The sequence below is a fragment of the Crotalus tigris genome, unplaced genomic scaffold (assembly GCF_016545835.1).
Source record: "Crotalus tigris isolate CLP2741 ecotype Arizona unplaced genomic scaffold, ASM1654583v1 scf7180000018941.1685476, whole genome shotgun sequence".
NCBI classification, from domain to species: domain Eukaryota; kingdom Metazoa; phylum Chordata; class Lepidosauria; order Squamata; family Viperidae; genus Crotalus; species Crotalus tigris.
This window is the reverse complement of record NW_024097285.1, coordinates 1360066-1384090: the sequence shown is the minus strand read 5'-3', so window position 1 is coordinate 1384090 and position 24025 is coordinate 1360066. Positions and strand designations below refer to the sequence as shown.

General features: G+C 40.0%; 2 protein-coding genes across 2 annotated transcripts in view; both read right to left on the bottom strand.

Moving 5' to 3' along the window:
• Nucleotides 1–21764, bottom strand: part of SLC3A1 (solute carrier family 3 member 1) — a 28719-nt gene extending 6955 nt beyond the window's left edge. Inside the window, exons 1-6 of the mRNA XM_039357745.1 lie at nucleotides 21163–21764; nucleotides 19546–19725; nucleotides 18353–18507; nucleotides 11982–12107; nucleotides 9391–9510; nucleotides 7356–7480 (exon numbers count right to left, since the gene is read on the bottom strand). Coding sequence (XP_039213679.1) covers nucleotides 7356–7480; nucleotides 9391–9510; nucleotides 11982–12107; nucleotides 18353–18507; nucleotides 19546–19725; nucleotides 21163–21577 — 1121 coding nt within the window. The 5' untranslated portion in view covers nucleotides 21578–21764. The remainder of the gene's footprint in view (nucleotides 1–7355; nucleotides 7481–9390; nucleotides 9511–11981; nucleotides 12108–18352; nucleotides 18508–19545; nucleotides 19726–21162) is intronic.
• LOC120314535 lies at nucleotides 728–4385 on the bottom strand. Its single transcript, XM_039357746.1, has 2 exons — nucleotides 3739–4385; nucleotides 728–1866 (listed from the first exon to the last, which is right to left on the bottom strand). Exons 1-2 carry the CDS (start codon nucleotides 3837–3839, stop codon nucleotides 813–815), a joined length of 1155 nt encoding a protein of 384 aa, XP_039213680.1. The 5' UTR covers nucleotides 3840–4385; the 3' UTR covers nucleotides 728–812.
• Nucleotides 21765–24025: the final 2261 nt, after the last annotated feature.

Here is a 24025-nt window from a genome sequence, read left to right as displayed (position 1 = left end):
CAGTTTAGACAAGTAGCTAATTCCCTAAAGAGGTAGAGCCTCTATGTCAGGCATGTCAAACTGTCAGCCCGCAGGCCAGACGCATCATCCCAAAAACCGCGCCCACCCCATTGCTGGCAATGGGGAAAAAGTCACGATACGTCGTCACAAGTTTGACATACTTGTTCTATGTTCTTACTGGAAACACATGGTATCAATCAGTTATCCTGCTAAAATATGTGTTCTTATTGACTGTGAATTGAAACTGAAATTAATATCAGCAACAATTTTGGACCTGGCAAAATTTAAAAATCAGGTAGAACGAGACTTGAAATTGTAATAAAACATGTTATAAAAATAAGTAATGAGACACTAAGTTCAACATGCAATGACTAGCTGGCTGAATATTTATTCATTTAAATATGTTTTCCTTTCAAAGAAGGTATAATAGGTGAATACTGTAGGATTTGAGATAATTGCTACATATATATATATGTAGGTCTTTGGTTATTCGGGTTTTTTCCCATGTCAAATTGGATGTGTCTTGGCGACGTTTCGACAAAGTCCCATTTCTCATCTTCAGGCTGGTGTTTTCACTTCCAATTTGCTTTTATATATATATATATATATATATATATATATATATATATATATATATATATATATGCTTGAGAAGTTTAAAAACATGAACCCTGGGAGTATTCATGATAAGAAATAAAATGAGCACCAGGGTAATATTAAAAACTATAAAAGATTTAATTAAAAAAGCGCCAAGCTTTCGCCGTCACCTGCCGGCATCCTCAGGGCTGGTGCGCCAGGAAGTGAGAGTCTCTTTATAGGTATGTCATTGCCTGCGCGCGGCTCCTCGACCTCGTCATCGGGGCTAGTTGGTCCAATTGCCTAGGGCTGATTTGTTTTTTTCTGTTCCTTTCAATTACGTGTTTCTCCTCATCCATTTTTTTGCCTTCTTTCAACTCCGGGGTAGTTAGGTGAGGGTCTCTATTACTTCGATGCTTCCTATATTGTGGCTCTTCCTTGGGGTTGGATGGTAATGCGTGTTTCATGCTCTTTTCACAATTATCCCTTATCCAATTGTCCTTTTGGTGATTTTCCCGTTTGATTTTATTGTTTTTACTTTTTACATTGCTCTCATCTGGGTGGACCTGTGAGTTGTTCCGAGTTAAATATGATCTGGTAACAGTCCGGGGTCGGGTAATAGGTTGTTTTGTTGTAGGGGGGGGCAGTTTCTTGGTTGTCATTATATCCAGCTGTTTTGCGCGCGTCCTACTGCGGGTAATTGGTCCGGGGGGGTCGTTGGTGAGATCGCGTTCATCCTGGTGACCGCAATGCTTCTTCTCCGCTTCCCTTTTCTTCTTTACGCTGTTAATGTCTATATGTACGTCAGGGAGGGCTTCGGGATTCACGGCTGTGGGGCGCGATGGTCCGTTCCTTTGCTCCTCGTCAGTCTCGCCAATCCCGTTCTTCCCGCTGATCTCCTCCCCCTGCCTCTCCCTTCGTTTCAATTTGCTCTTTTCCCTTTCCTTTTCCCCACTGACGTTCACAGGTCTATCGTTATTTACATTTTGTAAAACCTCCCCTCCCACTTCAGTTGTTCTGGTCGAGTGGGGAGGTCTCATTTTCCTCTCGGGATCAGTCACTGCATTCCTTTCTATGTGCGAGTATCTTGTCCCATTCTGGGACTCCTCCCCACTTTCATTGATCGTATCCTCTTTTACATTCATCCCGGTGCCTGTGCCTACGTCACGGGGGTCTTCGGGATTCACAGCTGTAGGGCGCGATGGTTTGATCCTTTGCGTCTCCTCAATCCCGTAGGTTTCATCCTTCTCGTGCGTTTCTCCCCCCTGCTTCCCCTTCCATGTCGGTTTGTTCTTTTCTTTTTCTTTCTCCCCAATGACGTTTGCGAATCTATCATTGATTACATTTTGTAAATTCTCCTCTCTCAATTCAATTGTCTTGGTCGGGGAGGGGGGTTTTACTTCCCTCTCAAAGTCAATTAGTGCATTTTTTTCTATACGTGAGTAACCTATCGTATTCGGGAGTTCTTCCCCATTTTCACCAATTACATCCTCTTTTGTATTCCTCTCAACATCTCGGGTGTTCATGAAGTCAAGGTTCTGGTTCTTGGTTTTTACTACCCCTTTGATCTTTTGAGGTTGTGGCACCATTGTCTCTTCTTCCCTGATATCACTGCGGTTGTTATTAGTTCGTCGGGGGTGTTGCTGCTGATTAGCTATAGTCCACGATCTTAAAGCTGTATACGCCGGGCACAGGTCAACACGTCTATTAATGGAATTGTCATCCGAGAGCCATGCCTCTTTAAGTAGGCGGCCTCCCTTGGTATTGTCAGTCGCCAGTACGCTAACCTCATTGAAGTTGAATCTGTGGTCCCATTCAGCCATGTGTGCCCATATCTGGGAGTACTGGTCTCCTCTTTTCACTGCTAATTTATGTTCATGGACCCTGGTCTTGATTCGTTTAGCTGTCTCCCCAACATAATTACATTGGCAGTCCAATGTAGACCTGTTGCCTGACCAAATTGTGACCTGTTGCCTGACCTATTACGTGAGTCTCGTAATAATACCCCACCGGGAAGAGTGGTGCATAATTTATCCTCAAAGGCACTAAGCCAGCCACAATTTTCCTTACTACAATGAGATATAAATTATAATCTCACAGATGCGAGTATGCTTGATTTTGTGGCAGCATTAGAGCCCGCCCTACTTCGTACGGGAGTAGGAGAGGAGGATAGGAATTTGGTCAGGCAACAGGTCACAAGCCTAGTCATGAGCCATAGGCGCTACCAAACATTGTCGATGAAAGAAAGAGTAGCCCTGAATCAACTTAGAAAGGATGACACCATTGTCATCCTTCCAGCTGATAAGGGGAGAGCAACTGTTGTCTTAGACAAAGAGGTGTATGTGAGTAAAGCCCTAGATCTACTCCAAGACAGTGCTGCTTATAGAGTAACCAATACAGACCCCTCCACTACGTTAAAGAATCGCACTAACAAGCTCCTTGATAGCCTCAAACGTAATGGGAGGATTGGGGAGGACACACTGAGAAAAGTGCGCCCTGGCGACTCCTCACTCGCCAGATTTTATGGGTTGCCAAAGATACACAAACCCAATGTCCCCCTCCGTCCCATTGTCGCATTCAGGGGCACACCCACCTTTGAACTTGCCAAGTGGCTGAGCATACGTATTGGCCACTTGACAAATGAGAGCAGTACAACTGTGAGATCGGCAGAAGAGTTCCTCAGTAAAATTAGGACCCTGAAGGTGGAAGAAGACGAACTCATGGTCTCCTTTGATGTAGTGTCCTTATTTACTTCCATCCCGCAGGAACTTGCGGTCACAATTTTAAGAGACCGACTGAATCAGGGAGACCAGGGACAACATCAAGATTCCCTTCAAACGGAAGATCTCATAAAATTGATGGGGATCTGTCTTAATACCTATTTCACCTTTCAGGGTACCATATATGAACAAATTAAAGGAACACCGATGGGGTCACCGATCTCCAGTGTTATTGCAGAGGTAGTGCTCCAACAACTAGAACACATAGCGATGGCCCAATACCAACCAAAATTTTGGGCCCGCTATGTGGACGACACGTTTGTGGTTATCAAGAGGCGGCACAAGACTGACTTTATGGGTATCTTGAATTCGGTATACCCAGACATCCAGTTCACCATGGAAGAGGAGAATCAGGGCAACCTAGCGTTCTTAGATGTGTTAGTACAGCGCCAGCCGAACGGATGTCTGACTACCAAGGTATACCGAAAACCAACATGTACAGACAGGATTCTCCACTTTGAGAGTAATCACCCGATGACCCATAAAGTCAGCTGTGTTAGAACCCTCTTTAAACGTGTGGAGACACACTGCAGCACTGCCAAAGCCAGGAGGGAAGAGAGGAAGTACCTCTTCCAAGTGTGCAAACACAATGGATACCCGGCCAGGTTTGTTAATTGGGCCAACAAACCATCTAGACCTCAAAGGAACCTCACACCTCAAGAACTCACACCCCAGACAACTACACGTGTTGCTCTCCCCTATATCCACAACGTTTCAGAGGCTACAGCAAGGATCTTGGCCCCATACAATATACAGGTGGCCCATAGACCGAATCAAACACTGCGGGCGGCTGTAATGCGCCCAAAGGACCCACTCCCCAGCACTGAAAAATCTGCAGCCATCTATAGGATTGATTGCATGGACTGCCAATGTAATTATGTTGGGGAGACAGCTAAACGAATCAAGACCAGGGTCCATGAACATAAATTAGCAGTGAAAAGAGGAGACCAGTACTCCCAGATATGGGCACACATGGCTGAATGGGACCACAGATTCAACTTCAATGAGGTTAGCGTACTGGCGACTGACAATACCAAGGGAGGCCGCCTACTTAAAGAGGCATGGCTCTCGGATGACACTTCCATTAATAGACGTGTTGACCTGTGCCCGGCGTATACAGCTTTAAGATCGTGGAATATAGCTAATCAGCAGCAACACCCCCGACGAACTAATAACAACCGCAGTGATATCAGGGAAGAAGAGACAATGGTGCCACAACCTCAAAAGATCAAAGGGGTAGTAAAAACCAAGAACCAGAACCTTGACTTCATGAACACCCGAGATGTTGAGAGGACTACAAAAGAGGATGTAATTGGTGAAAATGGGGAAGAACTCCCGAATACGATAGGTTACTCACGTATAGAAAAAAATGCACTAATTGACTTTGAGAGGGAAGTAAAACCCCCCTCCCCGACCAAGACACTTGAATTGAGAGAGGAGAATTTACAAAATGTAATCAATGATAGATTCGCAAACGTCATTGGGGAGAAAGAAAAAGAAAAGAACAAACCGACATGGAAGGGGAAGCAGGGGGGAGAAACGCACGAGAAGGATGAAACCTACGGGATTGAGGAGACGCAAAGGATCAAACCATCGCGCCCTACAGCTGTGAATCCCGAAGACCCCCGTGACGTAGGCACAGGCACCGGGATGAATGTAAAAGAGGATACGATCAATGAAAGTGGGGAGGAGTCCCAGAATGGGACAAGATACTCGCACATAGAAAGGAATGCAGTGACTGATCCCGAGAGGAAAATGAGACCTCCCCACTCGACCAGAACAACTGAAGTGGGAGGGGAGGTTTTACAAAATGTAAATAACAATAGACCTGTGAACGTCAGTGGGGAAAAGGAAAGGGAAAAGAGCAAATTGAAACGAAGGGAGAGGCAGGGGGAGGAGATCAGCGGGAAGAACGGGATTGGCGAGACTGACGAGGAGCAAAGGAACGGACCATTGCGCCCCACAGCCGTGAATCCCGAAGCCCTCCCTGACGTACATATAGACATTAACAGCGTAAAGAAGAAAAGGGAAGCGGAGAAGAAGCATTGCGGTCACCAGGATGAACGCGATCTCACCAACGACCCCCCCAGACCAATTACCCGCAGTAGGACGCGCGCAAAACAGCTGGATATAATGACAACCAAGAAACTGCCCCCCCCCCTACAACAAAACAACCTATTACCCGACCCCGGACTGTTACCAGATCATATTTAACTCGGAACAACTCACAGGTCCACCCAGATGAGAGCAATGTAAAAAGTAAAAACAATAAAATCAAACGGGAAAATCACCAAAAGGACAATTGGATAAGGGATAATTGTGAAAAGAGCATGAAACACGCATTACCATCCAACCCCAAGGAAGAGCCACAATATAGGAAGCATCGAAGTAATAGAGACCCTCACCTAACTACCCCGGAGTTGAAAGAAGGCAAAAAAATGGATGAGGAGAAACACGTAATTGAAAGGAACAGAAAAAAACAAATCAGCCCTAGGCAATTGGACCAACTAGCCCCGATGACGAGGTCGAGGAGCCGCGCGCAAGCAATGACATACCTATAAAGAGACTCTCACTTCCTGGCGCACCAGCCCTGAGGATGCCGGCAGGTGACGGCGAAAGCTTGGCGCTTTTTTAATTAAATCTTTTATAGTTTTTAATATTACCCTGGTGCTCATTTTATTTCTTATCACACTATATATATATATATATATATATATATATATATATATATATATATATATATATAATCAAGCAAATAAACGTGAGCACCAGGGAGTATTTAAAATTTTTAGTAAAATTTAGTAAAATTTAATACAATACCAATAAAATCACCATAAAAATTAATAATAAAACGCCTAGCTTTCGTCAGCGACTGCTGACATCATCAGGGCTCAAAATGCCGGTCAGTGGGAGAGTCCTCTTTTATAGATTGGTCAGAGTCTGCACTCGGCTCCTAGATCTTGTCAATGGGTCTGATGCAATAGGCTGTTTCTCAATTGCCGGTTTCTTATTGGCAATGATTGCTTTCTTGCGTTTTTTACTTGTGTAGCTGTCATTGGGTGTTTTCTCTTTGCCAAATTCAGTCAGATATACCCAGGGATCATATCTTTAGTGTAATTGTTAATATATTTCAAAAAGCACTCAAGGTAATTCTTCCCCCTGTCTCTTCCCTCCCTGACACAGCTGACAAAGTGAGAAAGAACCTGTGGCCTAGAGGTTAACACAGCTGCTTAACATGCAGACAGCCCAGGTTCGAATCTCAGAAGGGTATGTCTGGTTGATGAGAACTACAAAGTTCGAAATAGCTATTCCATTCTCCCTTAATTCTTTGTTAGCAATCCAAATATATATGTATGTATGTATGTATATATTTGCTGGGTAGGCAGCAAGTATGCCACTTAGGTTACAATGTAAGCTCTGTTGAAATCATAATTTAAAATATCAAATGCTGCTGAGATTATAGAATTTGCTTTCTACAACTTTAGACACTTAGCTCCAGTGAGCATGGTGATAGTCAAGAGTTTATGGGAGATGTACTCCAATGCCTGAAAGGCCAAAATTACCAAACAATCCAGCCCACCTTCTTATAATGTTTCCCTTAGCACTGCACTTTGCTACTAACATTATCAACCTATTTCATGGGTATGAAAGGTAATTTTCCCACAGTCAACAGCAAAGAGCCTCACACAGAGCAGATGGAAACTGTCCCTTCCAACAGAGGGAGGTTTCTGCTCCGTAACACAAACCAGACAGGAGAGTGGCAGACGAATTTGAATATCAATTGCAGTATAAATAGAACTCATATTTGATATACAACAGTCACTGGTATTCTGTTTTGTTTCTTAGTTTTTCTATAAGAAACAGAAATTTTGGCATCCTTGTGTGGCTGCTTATCTGTTCAGTTTGCTGAGGAGAAACTTGACACCTGGGAACGTTGCAGCTTTGAGTAATACAAGATAAATAAGGTGAGGCTAACAGATAAAAAATGAATAGGCTTACCTGTATCTACCAGGTTCACTGCTGAACTTATTCATGGTATGCCGAAAAGTGCGAACTATATCATGCAAGCCGACTTGGGTAGCAGTGTAGTCATGATATAGTTCAGCATAAGCTGTGATGTTTTCCTGACAAAACAATGGGATATTGTAATTATTCCTGTGATAATAACCTCAAAGAAGTGCTCACAAGGTGGATTTGGCACACACCCATACTGTTTTTCAATTCCCAAAACTCAGAGAGCTTTATACTGTATTATGAGCACTTTTAAAACTGAAAGTCCAAATACACACTATCAGGGCCACTTCTCTTTTACAGCAGATTCATAGAGTGTGTGTGGGCCAATGGGACCACAGGTGGGCTGGCAGGCTAAGCATGTGCAGGCCACAAGGGCCATGGGGCAGGCCAGTTGCGACCCTTGGCAGGTATTTCTGAGCACAAATAAGCCTTGGAATTACTTTGGGATCTCGTACTCCATAGCGGGGCTTCTTGTGAGAAAAATCAGCAGGAGCAATTTGACTTTGCTTGTGGGAAGCTGGCAAAGAAGGTTGCAAATGGCAATCACATGACTGCAGTTTGCTGCCATGCCGTAATGGCAAACTGGGTCTTGAGCACTTGGATCACAATAGTATGACTGCAGGGATGCTGCAACAGCTGCAACTTCACGGACCGATTGTAAGACTCCTTTGTTCATCACCAATGTAATTTTGAACATCACAGAACAAGCGGTCGTAACTGAAGGACTGCTTGTACTTTTATAGCTTGAAAGTGGGACTTTTCCCAGTGTGGGAAGTGACGTTCCTGTAGTAGACCACCAATGACCCTAAACTGCCCAAGAACTACTCTTCCTAGGTGTACAGTACCTTCTGGTAGGTTCAGAAAATCCCACTTGACAATCCTGCTTGTGAAAGTTTAGTTTGAGAATTTTCCAGGAATATATTCTGAAAGAAGTCTCATAAGAACCAAAAAATGTCTTACAAAATGCAGCATATGATATACCCAGAGTTGCAGCAAACCTGTTTGTATCTCCTATATTGTGCAAGAAATGCAAGTCGGATGCTATGTTTATAAGCTAGATGACTTTCTGTCTCCAAATAGTTTTGGGCTGGACTCTTTAACCTTAAGGTTCTCTAGGATTTTTAGCTTTTAATCTATAAGTCTGTGAAGCTGAACCTCAGTGTTGGTCCTTCCACTGAAAGGCAATAATGCTTTTGCTGTGGCTCTTCAAAATCATAAACAAAGATTATAAGAATACAAAAGAGGCCTCCTGGACTTGACTAAAATGCTTGTTCTTATTTAGCAATTTGTTTCCAACACTGACAAAGTAAAAACCTTCATGGACTCCCCAGGAGTCAAGCTTGGCCTGACAGAGACATGAACTTATTTATCAACTGGAAACAACCCATTTCTTGCTATTTGTCTCCCAGGATATATTCAAAAACATGCATCTGTGCCCAGAGTATTCATAAGTTGGGGGGGGGGGCAGGCATGAAAACCAAATAAAAAATAAATGCATGTATATCGATGCATATATTTATCTAGAAATCTATCTGTAGCTTTTCCTGATTCTATTGTCTAAATTCCTTCTTGGTAGAAGTTTGTTATTTAAATCTTCCCACCCTAATATTTTACAGCTCATGCTGATCTTTACTGTTTCTGTATCACCAATTAATCTGTGTTCCTGTCATCACAAATCATCCACCATCCTCTAATAGAGGCAATGAAGCTTCTTGGATGAGAAGCGAGATGTCTTCAAGGAAAAACTAAGAAAATCCAGTTGCCTTTTGAAAAAGCACCTTTGAGACAATCATGACCTGGATGACCAAGAATCTCCACAGACATTTATCAGCCTGTAGTTTATAATTTGCACATACTGTATGTCCCCCAAATACACTCCAATCATTCTTAATATATTGCAAATCACTGTATTATATTGACAGAAGCCTAACAACTGATAAAGAATTATATAGCACCCAGCAAATGCAATAAAATCTAAGCATTTGTTCCTTATGGAAAGACGAATCTGAAAAACTGTTACCGGTGGGAGATTTTTATTCACTTGCGGCTCATCTCTCAGATGTGTTGCTTCTAAGAGGAATTTAACAGTACTGATGGTAAATCCATCAACTCCTTTGCCAAGCCAAAACTGAATAATATCCTAAATAAAAAGCAAAAGAAGAATTAGTGGGTTTGCTCATTTCTACATTGCCATGCTTACAAGAACATTTCTTATTGTGTTCTAAATATCCAACGTTGCAATTTTTAGCTTTCTTTCATTTGTGTTCTCGTTCTTTTCTTAGATTCAGGGAACAAGCCTCAATGCTTCTTGGCAATTTTGTACAACATTCTGTATTGGCCACTGTGCTGAGCTGAGATTTAAGAACATCTATTTCACAGGCTTTTTGTCTGTATTTCGAGCCAGTGCTGACTCTTGGCAACTTCCTGGAAAAGCTTGTGCAGTTTTCATGACAAGATTTTCAAACATGGTTTGAAAAAGCCTTTTTCCTAGGGATTAGAGAAAGTGATTGGCCTAAAGTCACCAGCTGGCTTCATGTCTAAGGCAGGACTGGAACTCCCAGTCTCCAAATTGCCTTTAAGCACTATGCCAAAATGGTTTTTATTTCACTCATTGGTCCTTTCTAATTTTAAACTCTATTCCACCAGAAAAGAACTTGTGAAACTAGCTTTCTTAAAGTACACTACTTTAGGCTGCAGGGAAGACGTTTCTGCATTTGGAAAATTAGCATCAAAACAGCCTCTTTGTAATAGAAAGCGCCCATAGAAAGTACCTCTGTTTGAAGCAATAGCCTTTCTGAATTGGACGTAGGCCATCATAGCCCACCATTATTATGACTAACCAGATGCTTCAGGGCTGATTGAAAGCAGGAGATGGAGACTTACCTGTCTCTCATCATTGTTCCTCTACACTGGTTATGTAGAGACATGCTGTCCCACTCTGAAAGCAATCATTTCTTTTTCCAGACTCATGCGGCTATGAATCTAGTGCATTGCATGCAGAGAACATCTTGGTCCTTGAGCAGGTTAGATTCATCACTGAACATTCAACAATGGACCAATTTATAATTTAACAACATCCAGCAGAGAAATACTTCAGTCTATCAAAAAGAGTTCTTTATGTTGCTTTCATTAACTTTAGGCTGGCCTTTGATTCCATACTACCTGGAAGGCTCTGGAGGAAACTAACTGCCACATTGATTGATTATTGTCTCCTTAAACTGATAGGGAGCAAGATGGCTCAGCAGCTGAAGACATAGAGTTTGTCGACTGGAAAGCCGACAGCCCATGTTTGAGATCTGAGTGCTGCGCAACAGGGTGAGCTCCCATTAGTTGCCCCACTTCTTGCCAACCTAGCAGTTCAAAAACATGCAAATGTGAGTAGATAAATAGATACTCCTTCAGTGGGAAGGTTACAGTGTTGCGAATTTTCATGCTGGGCACATGATGATGGAAAAGTCTCTCAGGCAATGCAGGCTCCCTTGGCTGAGAATCAGAGATGAGCACTACCCCCTTGAGTCAGTCATGACTGGACAGGAGAAACCTTTAAACCTAACCTAAACTGATAATAGATCTCCATCATGGCACAACTACCTCTTAAGTAAAGGACAGTCTCAATGGCAATTTAATTGTAGTATTCTCAAAAAACAGCTTTACATCTCCAATTAATGAGAGACTTACCGAGCCTGTTAAAACCTTTAAATATCTAGGTGTTCATTTTCAATCTTCTACTACTGGATTAATTAGGCAAGTGAGTTTAACACAAGAGCTCAAGAAGCATCCCTTGAGAGTACCAAATATACATGTCAAATGGCAGCAACTACATCCTTGCAGTAAGTAGATTGAAGCAGCTAAAAAGCTAAAGATCTGAGTTTGATCCTATATGGTATGCTCACTTGTGCTTGTGCATCTTGTGCTTCTATAAAGACAGATTTGGAAACATCCAATTAAAATTCCTAAAAACTATCAGACATGCTCCTCATTCGACTCAATGTTCTCAGATGGCTAGAACGAGGCTGCATTTCCTTTGGGTCTTGCTTGAGACCTTCGATACTTCTCACAGAAGATCCTTTGAGGAACTTCTTTGATCCCTCTTATTTTATGGAGTTCTTGGTGCTTGCTGAGCTTGCTTGTTTGCATGCAGATGTTTCATTACCCAATAACTTTACCAGTAATGTCACCTAGTCAGATAATGAAACATCTACAAGCAAAGATTCTAATCCAGAGAGCAGCAAAAACCCCATGGTCCAATCCTGAGCCTCAGATATTCTTTTCTATTACATCCAACTTACTTCGTTAGATAATTCCTTTTTTCCCAAATAAACTATAATTTTGCATACTGTGATTTTTGGTTATGGCAATATCCATTCTTGGCCTCAATAAAACTGTGGGCAAATTTAAGCAGAGGATTTGGGACCACGACATCCAATCTGATAAAGCTCCTGTTTTGTAAGAAGCTGCTTCTTAAGCAAGTAATGGTAACAACCTATTGAGGAAAGAAGACTAAAGCGTTAGAGTGGTCTTCAGTTGCCTTCCTCCCTGTCCTTCCAAATTGTATTGTTTGATTGGAAACCATCTGAAAATCTTAACAATAAAAATATTATCGATACTTACATGCATTTCTTCCTGAACATTAGGATTACGAAAATTTAAATCCGGCTGATCTTTTCCAAACTGATGAAAATAACATTGGTTCCTCACAATATCATACTGCCAACTGGTATTTCCCAGTATGCTCACCTGATTGCATAAGAAATACAATATATTCTTAACATGTTGTTTAATCATATAAAGAACAGTTGCTAGAATTGAGTATGTCTACATTAATGAAAAGAAGAACTAGGGGTGACATGATAGCAGTGTTCCAATATCTAAGGGTTGCCACAAAAAAGGGGGGGGGGGCAGCCTATTCTTCAAAGCACCTAAAGGCAGAATAAGAAGAAATTGATGGAAACTAATCAAGGAGCGAAGCAATCTAGAACAAAGGAGAAATTTCCCAACAGTTAGAACAATTAACCAGTGGAACAACTTGCCTCCAGAAATTGTGAATGCTCCAACATTGGAAGTTTTTAAGAAGAGATTGGACAGCCATTTGTCTGAAATGGTGTAGGGTTTCCTGCCTGAGCAGTGGGTTGGATTAAAAGGTCCCTTCCAACTATTCTATTCTATTCTATTCTATTCTATTCTATTCTATTCTATTCTATTCTATTCTATTCTATTCTATTCTATTCTATTCCTGATACTACAAGCTACAGCATACTCTGACATTAAACAATGTTGTAAAAGGAAATGTTATAGAAAAATGGAACAATGCTTTCCAAAACTGTCATTCCTGAACTTCCCATTCTCAAAGTAGTGAAACTATGTTCTGACAAATTAGCATTCTAGAACACAAAAAAGAATGATTTAACAATGGGTTGATTTATTTTCTTCTGGATGTCACGGCTAGTGGAGAGAGGAGACTGCTGTGATGTGAAGGCACTGGGCTGAGATATCCACAGATGAAGGGGCATCTCACAAAGAATTAGTCATGAGACATGGCTTGTTGCCTGCTGAGTGGTTTGCACAGAGATAGGAGGAACATAACAAGAAAGGCACAAAAAGCATTAAGAGCAAGTAAAGTAGGAAAAATAGCAACGCTAATGCTTCACTAAGCAAACCACTTAGTGACTATATGCATTTTTTGAAAGGTAAATTACTTCAAAAGTAGCTGAACTCTGCATTTTTCTTCTTTGGAAAGTTTGTAGATCAATGCTTGTAATGACTAAAAATGTCACTGCAGATGTGTCTTCTGAAAAACCATTCCATCTGGCTTACTTATATTACACAGCAGTGCACTCTTTGCCTACAAGTAGAATTCAAGTCACTTATTTTTTGCCTTAATGATTGGGCTATTAATTGATAATGTATTCTACTGAAAACTGTAGACTTTTTCTAAATAACCATTTTCTTGGAGCAAGATGAACTCTTTACTGTTTCACCATTGGTTAGTTCTATTTGGTATATGGTAAAGCAGTTAGGTACTTTGTCTGTTTTAGACATAATCAGTGTAAGTGTTTTTACTTCAACTGTGATCAAATTAGCAAAGCTGAACTGTTAAGAACAAACAGACTGTTTCCATGACTGTTTATTTATTGCTGAGACATAAAAGAAAATATTGTTTCCTAGTAATTAGTGCATATCAGCATATAGCAATACACAACAGTTCTATGGTGCATATTTTTCCTGATTTTTTCTTTCCTGCAGTTATAACAAGCTTATTTATTAACTACTTAATCAAAGCCATTATCATCCCCAGTGATCTTTAGTATGTGGGTGCCAGTGCAATCCTGACTCCACGCAACTGCCTGGACAAATCTGCAGTTTTCTTGCCAAAGTTTTTCAGAACTGATTTGCCATTGTCTCCTTCCTAGAGCTAAGCAGAGTAACTCGCCCAAGGTCACTTAGCTGGCTTCATGCCTAATATGGGTCTAGAACACGCTGCCTTTTGGTTTCTAGCCTGGTATCTTTAAGTATTAGAGTATACAGAAAACTGGTTTGCTTCTAATTACTATTTTATTTATGTTGCTTTGTCGAAAATCACATTATCCTGATTTTCTTCACAAATAGGGGTACAAACTGAATTTGAAAAATCTGAAATGGAGGGCAAAAATACCCCATTTGTAAGTTCTGTATTTGAAGCTAATATTTGAACCCAATACATTGCCAACCCCAGATCTGTCACAGCACCTAAATAATAATAATAATAACAACAACAATAATAAAGTTGGAAGGGACCTTGGGGGTCATCTAGTTCAACCCCCTGCTAAGTCAGGAAACCCTATACCATTTTGGACAAGTGGCTGTCCAGTCTCTTCTTAAAAACTTCCAGTGTTGAAGTATTCACCGCTTCTGGAGGCAGGTTGTTCCACTGATTAATTGTTCTAACTGTCAGGAAATTTCTCCTTAGTTCTAGGTTGCTTCTCTCCTTGCTTAGTTTCCATTCATTGCTTCTTGTCCTGCCTTCAGGTGCTTTGGAGAATAGCTTGACTCCCTCTTCTTTGTGGCAGCCCCTGAGATATTGGAACACTGCTATCATGTCCCCCCTCATCCTTCTCTTCATTAAACTAGACATATCCAATTCCCGCAACCGTTCCTTATATGTTTTAGCCTCCAGTCCTCTAATCATCTTTGTTGCTCTTCTCTGTACACTTTCTAGAATCTCAACATCTTTTTTACATCGTGGTGACCAAAACTGGATGTAGTATTCCAAGTTTGGCCTTACTAAAGCATTGTAAAGTGGTATTAATACTTCACGTGATCTTGATTCTATATCTCTGTTAATGCAGCCTAACACTGTGTTGGCTTTTTTGGCAGCTGCAGCACACTGCTGGCTCATATCTAAGTGATTGTCCACTAGGACTCTGAGATCCCTCTCACAGTTGCTACTATTGAGCAAGGTACCACCTATACCACAGGTCGGCAACCTGCGGCTCCGGAGCCGCATGCGGCTCTTTGAGCCTTCCCCTGTGGCTCCCAGCCTCCTCTGCCTTTGCAGAGAGAGACAGAGACAGGAGAGAGGCAATTGCGCTTCCCTGCTTCTCTGTCTCTCTCTCTCTCTCTCTCTTTCTCTCTCTCTCTCTCTCTCTCTCTCTCTCTCTCTGTGTGTGTGTGTGTGGTGTTTTTTTTTTGTGTGTGTGTGTGTGTATGTGTAAAAGAGAGTGCTGAGGAGCTGAAAAGCTTACTGGACGGAGCTCCTCCCTTTGCTGCGTCTCTGCAGGAAGCAGGAAGCAGGAAGGGCAGGAGAGAGCTAGCTAGCCCAGCTAGGCTGACTCAGGAATTCTGGGAGTTGAAGTCCATGAGTCATAAAAGAGACGAGGTTGCTTACCCCTGAGCTTGTTGGACAACAGCTTGAAGCTTGCCAGGTGAGCAGCAGATAGGAGGGGGGGGGGGAGAAAGAGAGAGAGAGAGGGAAGGAGAGAGAGAGAGAGAGAGAGATGAAAGAGAGAGAGAAAGAAAGAGAGTGGGGGAAGAGGAGTGGCAGACCAAGGTCAGATAGAGAAGGAGGGAGGGAGAGAGACACACACAGAGAGAGACCCTTTTGACATCTAAAATGAAGATAACACTGCATATATCCTTTTTTTACCTTTGTGTGTATGTAATTTTATTCTCTTAAAGCATTCTCTTGGTGATCATTGTTTTAATAGTATGGATATTCCCAAGAGTGATATTTTTACTTTTATTTTTAATGTGTGTGTGTATGTGTATGTGTATGTATGTATGTATGTATGTATATGTGTGTATATATATATATATATATATATATATACACATACATACACACACACACACACACACACACACACACATACACCTATAATAAAGGTAAAAAAGGATATATGCAGTGTTATCTTCATTTTAGATATCAAAAGGGTTTTGCGGCTCCCGGTGTTTTGTTTTTGGTGGGAAACGGGTCCAAGTGGCTCTTTGAGTGTTTTGGGTTGCCTACCCCTGACCTATACCATAGTTGTACATTTGGTTTTTATTGCCTAAATGTAGAACCTTACTTTTTTCACCATTGAATTTCATTTTGTTAGATAGCACCCAGTGTTCAAGTCTGTCCAGATCCTCCTATATCTTAAGCCTATCTTCTGGATTTGGCTATTCCTGCGAGCTTGGTGTCGTCTTCAAATTTGATGAGTTCCCCATCTATCCCCTCATCCAAATCATTGATGAAGATGTTGAAGAGCACTGGGCCTAGAACAGAGCCCTGGGGCATCCCACTATACACTTCCCTCCATGTAGATGCGGTTCCATTGAGGACCACATGCTGAGTAGGGCCAGTCAGCCAGCTACGAATCCATCTGGTGGTGATGCTGTCTAACCCACATTTTTCTATCTTATCATGTAGTAGGTTGTGATCTATTTTATCAAATGCCTTACTGAAGTCCAAGTAAATTATATCCACAACATTCCTCTGGTCCACTAATTTTGTCATTTGGTCGAAGAATGCAATAAGATTTGTCTGGCATAATCTGTTTTTAACAAAGACATGTTGGCTTTTAGTAATGACTTTGTTTGTTTCTAGGTGTTCACTGGTTCGTTATTTGATTATCTTTTCCAGAATCTTCCCAGGTACTGAGGTCAGGCTGATAGGTCTGTAGTTTTCTGGATCTATTTTTCCCCTTTTCTGAAGATGGGAACTACATCAGCTCTTTTCCAATCCTCTGGTAGTTCCCCAGTGCTCCAGGATCTTTGAAAAATATAATTCAATGGTTCTGAGATCACATCTGCCAGGTCCTTGAGAACTTTGGGGTGTAATCCATCTGGTCCTGGTGATTTGAACTCGTTTAGGCTGGACAGGCTCACGTACCATTTTCTTGCCTATCTTAACGTGTTTCTAATCTGTTTTTTATGGTACTGTTTTTGATAGGTTGGACTGTTTTTTCCCTTTCTGTAAAGACAGATGCTAAAAATGAGTTAAATAGTTCTGCTTTCTCCCTGTTGCTTGTCACCTTGCCACTTTCCCCCACCAATGGACCAATCATTTCCTTCACTTTTTTCTTGTTTTTTACATGTTGAAAGAAGCTTTTTTTGTTATTTTTGACTTTGGTCGCAAGCCTTAGTTCATTTTGAGCCTTAGTTTTCCTCACTTCATCTTTGCAGGCTTGGATTATTTGCTGATATTCTGCTTTAGTTATGTGCCCCTTTTTCCACTTTTTATACTAGTCCTTTTTATCTTTCAATTTATCAGAGAGTTCTTTGTGCAGCCATGCTGGTTTCTTTTGAGAGCTGTTATTTTTCTTCTTTGTTGGTATTGTGCTAGACTGGACTTTTATTATCTCACTTTTCAAAATTTCCCAAGCTTCTTGAGTTGTTTTCCCCTTGAGGATTCTCATCCATGGAATCCTTCCCAAGCTCTCTCTAAGTTTATTGAAATTAGCTCTCTTAAAATCCAAGACTCTAGTTTGACTGTGTTCTATTGCTTGTGCTTTCATAATGTTAAATTCCAATATTGCATGATCACTTCTCCCCAAGGTTCCTGTGGCTTCAACACCTTCTATCATTTCATCTCTTGTTACTGAGGATTAGATCCAATATGGCTAATCCCCTAGTTCCCTTCTCTACTTTTTGGGAGACAAAGTTGTCTGCTAGGTTTGTCAGGAATCTGTTTTATATTCCACTTGGTGCAGAGTTTGTCTCCCAGTTGATGTCAGGGTAATTAAAGTCCCCAATTACTATTCTGATGTGCTTCCTACATACCTAAGTTAGCTGACTAGCAAAAACTTCATCTATTTCCTCTGTTTGGTTGGGTGGCCTATAGTATACACCTATGGCAATATCATTTCCTCCCCTTTTATATTGACCCAAATGCATTCAAGACACTTTTCATCATTGTTGTGCTCTATTTCTGTAGAGATGTAGTTATTTCTTATATAGAGAGCAACTCCACCTCCTCTTTTATTTGATCTGTTTCTTTTAAATAATTTAAATTCCTCTAGCTGTGTGTTCCATTTGTAGGTTTCATCCCACTATGTTTCCGTAATGGCAACAATATCATATCTGCCCTCATTAACCTGAATTTCTAGTTCACCCTGTTTACTGTTCATACTCTGTGCATTGGTGTATAGACAGTTGAGTCCTTTGTGACTGACTCTGTGTTTACTTTCTACATAACCTGCGTGGTACCTGAGTTCTCCTATTTTCTTACCACCTGTTTGGTTAGTCCACTTTGTGTGGCACTTGCTATTAAAAGCTTGATTTTGCTTGACAGCAAAGTTGATATTCTTGTTCACACACACATCTATGTTACATGCACTGCTAACCCTATAATTTTTTGATTGCCGGGGACAGGGATGTTCTGTATCAATTAACTCACTGTCCCCGTTGTTTAGTTTAAATATTCCTCCAGAAATTCTGTGAGTTTATTGCCAAGTAACTCAGTCCCTTTCTTTGATGGATTACTTTTCTATATGATTGCCAGGCGATCAAAACTTTATACTTACCCAGTTATTTGGAGGAGTGGTGATCCCACTGACATGAGCACAGTCATGCCAGATGTAATAATCCGTATATTTTCCAGTCCGATTCCGACTAAGCTGAAACCACTTGTGCTTGTCACTAGTATGATTGGGTATTAGGTCCATTATCACTTTTAAACCTTTCAATTCATGATACAAAGAATAGTATGTCAAACAGCCGAGCAATATATAAACTTGCATTGTGTTTCAGAAAGAAGTAAAATATTTTAATTTTAAAAGCAAAGATGCACAATAGCAAATTGAGATCAACAAGCCCCTTATACAAGTGTGCTGCAGATTACTGAACTAATCCATGTGAGGCACCTGAAGAAACTTGAGATTAGAAATAAGGCTAAATGGTAAATGATGTTAGTAAGAATTGTAAGCATCCTTTCAAAAAAGATTTGTTGTGTTACTAGTCTGGGGAGAACTGGAATTAATTATCATTAATTCTTGCAGTTTAACATGTTAATACAATGCGCCTTTCATTCCTCCATCCTTCTGTTAAAAAAAAAACCCAGTCTAGAAAACAGAAAGACTTTTAGAATGGCAGGATGTGGGCACTACAAATAATATATTTTTAAAAAAAGATGATAGAGGCAGATAATAACTTGTTATGCCTGTAGAAACCTTTCTTCACAATATGGGCTTTTTGCATTCAATCCTATATCATAGGTTATAGTATTGATCAAATCTTGGGTGATCTTGAAAATGCTAAGCAGGATTGAACCTAGTTAATATTTAAATGGGGAAAAATCCCTGAATGTTGACTAAAACTGGAAAAACAGCATCACTTCTGCATTTTTGCCAAAAATATTACATGGACCTGTACATGAACTTGACCTAAGAGAATCTTTACCTTTTCCATTCACAGGAGAAACATGAAAAATTACTCAGGTTGAGCTTTAACTGTTTATAATAATAAAGAAGTCTCCTTTGAGTCAAATTCTGTCCCTAATTATTATGAACACATCCATGATGTGTTATGGAAATGATTTGCTACTTGAAAGCAAAACTCCCACTTCTTGTATACCAAGTCATTCTTCCAAGTATTAATTGAATGGAAACCAGCTAAGGTTTTTGAGATGTGGCAAGGGGAACTGAGTGTAGCCAACTTTGTATACAGTTAGGCATAAAAGAATGGAAAGTAGTACTTCTCTCTTAACAATAAAGCCAACCTTTATCGTGAATTGCTGCAGTCAGATCTTCAAAATCCTTCATGCTTCCAAAGATAGGATCAATGTCTTGAAAATCCTCTATTCCGTATCCAGAGTCTTTTATAGGTGATTTATAAAAAGATGTGATCCAGACTGTTTTTATATTAAGATACTGTATATGATCTAATTTTTCTTGGATACCTAATCAAGAAAAAAGTGAAACAATACTGTAAATCTCAAATCAAAGCTCTTCTAAAGAATTGAATCATTACCAGTAGATAGAAGATGCAATTAGACTGGGGAAATTAGATTCCCAGATTGTGTCATGGCTTATAGAATACTAAATAGTCACAGTTGTGACATTCATACATCAAACTACAAAGAAATAACCTTTCAATCTAATATGTATGAAGTTAGCATTGTTCTTACTACTTAATTATAAAAATCAATTATAGTAACCCAGAATAATTCTGTAAGAAAATAAGATGTAACAGTGGTTCAGACTGCTTAGAAATACTGAATGGGGAAGTTAAAACAACTTGAGGAAACCATCCCTGCCAATTTCTACAGTGGTGGTACTGATCAAGATGAACAAGCAGCTGTTTTAACTGTAATCCACCTTGCATTGCCACGAGAACTAAGTTGAAGGAGCTTCTTAAAGGATATTAGACCTCCTTAACGCCCTCTAGTGAAATGTGAAAATAGATACTATACTGTGTCATTACTTCAGATTCTTTGAGCCTTCCCTTACTCTGCCTACATATCTCACACACTTTGGGTTATTTTCCTCAGCACACTTACATAAAATGGAAGATTAATTTTAAGGTAATTGAGTTAATATAGCATAAACTGACATTTGTTCACTGGATATGAACTTAAACAAGAAATGGGATGCCCCAAATGCTCAAGGGATTGATGCAATATTACAAAATATGCAACCTCAAAATATTGCTGAACCACAACTCCTAGTACCTCCAGGGGCTTTGGTCAGTAGTAAAGGATGTTGGGAAATACAGTTTAGTAATGGAGAGATTCCGATAGGAAATTGACATCCATGTTGTGAACATATGTCTTGTACGATTTTTATACTGTTTTCAACCTAGCATTTGAGAATATGAAAATTACTTCATTACCTATCTTAAGATGAATATTTTTCAAAAGTTATTTCCAATTAACCTTTATTAGTAAGCAGGAATGGACAACTTTCCTAGGCTGAGATTCATATTTAGATTTCAGATGGCCTGATGGAAGTTGCTTTTCACAAAATTAACAGATGGGCCCCAGACAAAAGTTAAATTTGATTTCATTTACATTTATATTGAATTAGCATTAAATATAAGGACCACTCTCCAGTTATGTGATAGTAATTTCCCCCTTCTCATCTTAAAACTTACAATTTGTTAATAAACATAGGAATCTTTGGAATCACCCTCAAGCCTTTGGGAAGCTTTGAGCGTGCAAGTTTGGTCCTTTGTTTTAAAGGCATTTTCTGCAAAGTTTCTTACTGTAGAATTTCTTTCTCCCTCCAAATTGGGAATTTGATAACATAGTTAGACAAAAGAGCTCTAAAACTCAGTTCCTTTTAAAAACATACAATACAGCAAGGCTGCCATCCCTCAAACAGTTGGATGTACCCACCTTTGAGATCACCGTTTCCATCTTTGTCAGTGTCTTTAAATGAGCGGGGATAGATCTGATAAATTGAGCTGGCTTGCCACCAATCAAGGCATTTGGGGGACAAGGCAATAATTGTGACCGTAGCTGCCACAAGCACCAAGGAAGCTGCAATGATCAACCAGAAGAGTATTTCTCTGGTAATCCTGTAGCGTGCCTGCGTGGAGTACTGAAGGAGCACCTCTTTGGGCATTCCTGCATAAGGTTGCTGAGTTAATCCTTCCTGTGCTTCTGCTTCCATGATGAGAGGATCAGCCCTTGGTAACCCTTCTTCAGCTGCTTCTTTGAGATCTAGCTCCTCACCCTGAAGAAAGCCATTGTTGTCCAAGCCTTCTTTCTCTTTCAGCTCAAGAGAGATTACTGTATTTTCTTCAGCCATTCCTTTTGTTCAGTGCTGTCTCCTCTTGCTCGGATGTCTCATGCAGCTGAGAAGTGGTTGAATACCTTCAATCAGTCAAATACATTCTTGTCATTTGTCTCTGGTTTATAAATAAACCTGACCAACCAGTCCAAAGTCTGACTAAGATTAAGTGTCAAGTGTTCCAGCTCCTTTGAACAAAAGTCTTTTCTTTATAGCCTGGTAAAATGTTGCAAGAGAACAAAGATCTAAATGGACTTCAAAAGAAAAAAATTGCAGGGCTTCTGAAAAGGTGTTTTTTTTTTTTTTTTTTTAGCAATGGATTTTTGCCCTTAACCATTTGATGTTGGGAAGATATAGACAAGCTTCCTGTCACTGCAGTAACATCATGTTAATCCATTGAATTGAAACTGAATTTTAAAGGCATTTTAAAGGCATTTATTTTTAACTACTAGATGACTGAATTTGTTTATAAATTTATAAGGCTGCTCAGTTCAAAATGACCCCGGTGGTTAACACAAGAAGCTTAGGTAATGTAACTACTTATATTAAAATTAGATTAAACATCTAAAAGGAAGGAGAAAAAAAATGGCACAAAGTCAAAGTTGATTTACTTCAATGAAGCTAATGAGGATTTTTTTTTTAAAAAAAATAATTTTTATTAATCCATTTTCAAACCAACATATGTAAAATAAAATAAACATGAACAAGCACCAAAGGGAAGGAAAAAACATTACTACACTTAAACACATAAAGAAAAGAACAAAAAATCTGTAAATACAGCTACATCCCAAGTTCACCTGATTTTTAAGTCTTTAAAGAGAAAAACTAAATTTTCAGTTTTCACCAAGCCTATCCAAGATTTCTTTTTCAAAGAGAAAGATAATATGTAAAAACAGATGAAGAACAAGATGGCAAATTTGACCAACAATAAAACTTGCAAGGGGAATCAAGAGTCAAGTCTTTGAGGCTTCCTAAAGGCTATTAAGTTGGGAATCACCCAAATCTCTTGAAGAACTTCATTCCAGAGGATAGGCACACTGCTGTGCATACTGCAATGTTGTAAATGCCCTTCAATCTTTCACACTTCCTATATTCAGTTTTCACATTTTGAATTTATAAACAACCACACATAAAAATAGTAATATGCATTCAAATTTGCAGAAGAATGTATTTTTGTACTATGTAGTGGTTGTCTCAGTATCAACGCTGTAACATTGGATGTTCCTGCTTTGACAACTGATGGAAATTACAGCCATTTTTACTTTGTTTTTAATATGCTTTTTCTTCTGTTTGGAAATTAAGTGTTGAAGGGGGGATGGAGTGAATGCTTGAGCTCAGCTAGCCATAATAACAATACAGCTCCGTGAGAACTCAAGGACACAAACTGATAATGTTTTGGTGGGCTGAGGAGCTGGGGAGAGAGCCTGTGCTCCTGGCTAATTGGAGAATGTGATTTATTTATTTATTTTTAAAATTTATATGCCGCCCAATCCCTAGGGACTCAGGGTGGCGTACAAAATTAAAACAACAAATATAACAATAAAACAGTAAAATAAGTGCATTCATACAGCATGTCCCAATCGTATCCCCCCCCCCGGGGACATCAACCCCAGGCCTGCCGGAACAGGAGAGTTTTAATGGCTTTCTTAAAGGCCGGCAAGGTGGGAGCAGTTCGAATCTCAGGGAGAAGTTGATTCCACCAGGTCGGAGCCACCACAGAAAAGGCCCTTCCCCAAGGGCCCTCCAGCCGACATTGTCTGGCTGACGGGACCTGAAGGATTTATGACTGCTTTGTGGGGGCAGGATTTGCAATTTGTATCTGGGGGAAGGGAATCTATGTAGTGCCGATACTTTGTTTCCTGAATAAAATGTTCTTTAAGGAAGAATTCTTGCCTTGAAGGTCTTTAATGGGTTTCATCTATCGGAATCATGACACTCAGCTTTTGTTCATTCAAGGATTCATTGAAACATAGAATTTGACCAGGAATGCCTAAACCTTTGACACAAGCAACCTAAAATTAATTCATTTTTAAGTCATTTAAAGTCATTTTCAATGGCTAAACTTGGCAAAATTGACAAATCTTATGAGAATGCAGCATTCTTACATGCTATCCTGTGTGATAATAGGGAAGTCCCAGCATTTAATGTATTTGAAAGATTTGGAACATTTTTTATTTTTGAAAAAATAGAGAGGGAATGCTCAGTCAATTATGAAAGAGAATGTCATTGCATGAAACTCATATCTGACATGATGGGGATTGGATCATGGTAGAAAAGTACTCTAGCAGGAGTCATGTATAATTTGTAGAAAATTTGAATTCAGAATTTCTCAAAACCCTCCTTTTTATGACTTATAAGATTGTAAATGTGAAAAGAAGGCAAGGCACTCTCTAATAAGTTACAAGGCCCTAAAATCTAAGTTGAGTCTTCGGTACATGTCTGAATTCTCTTCCCAAAACTGCTGCT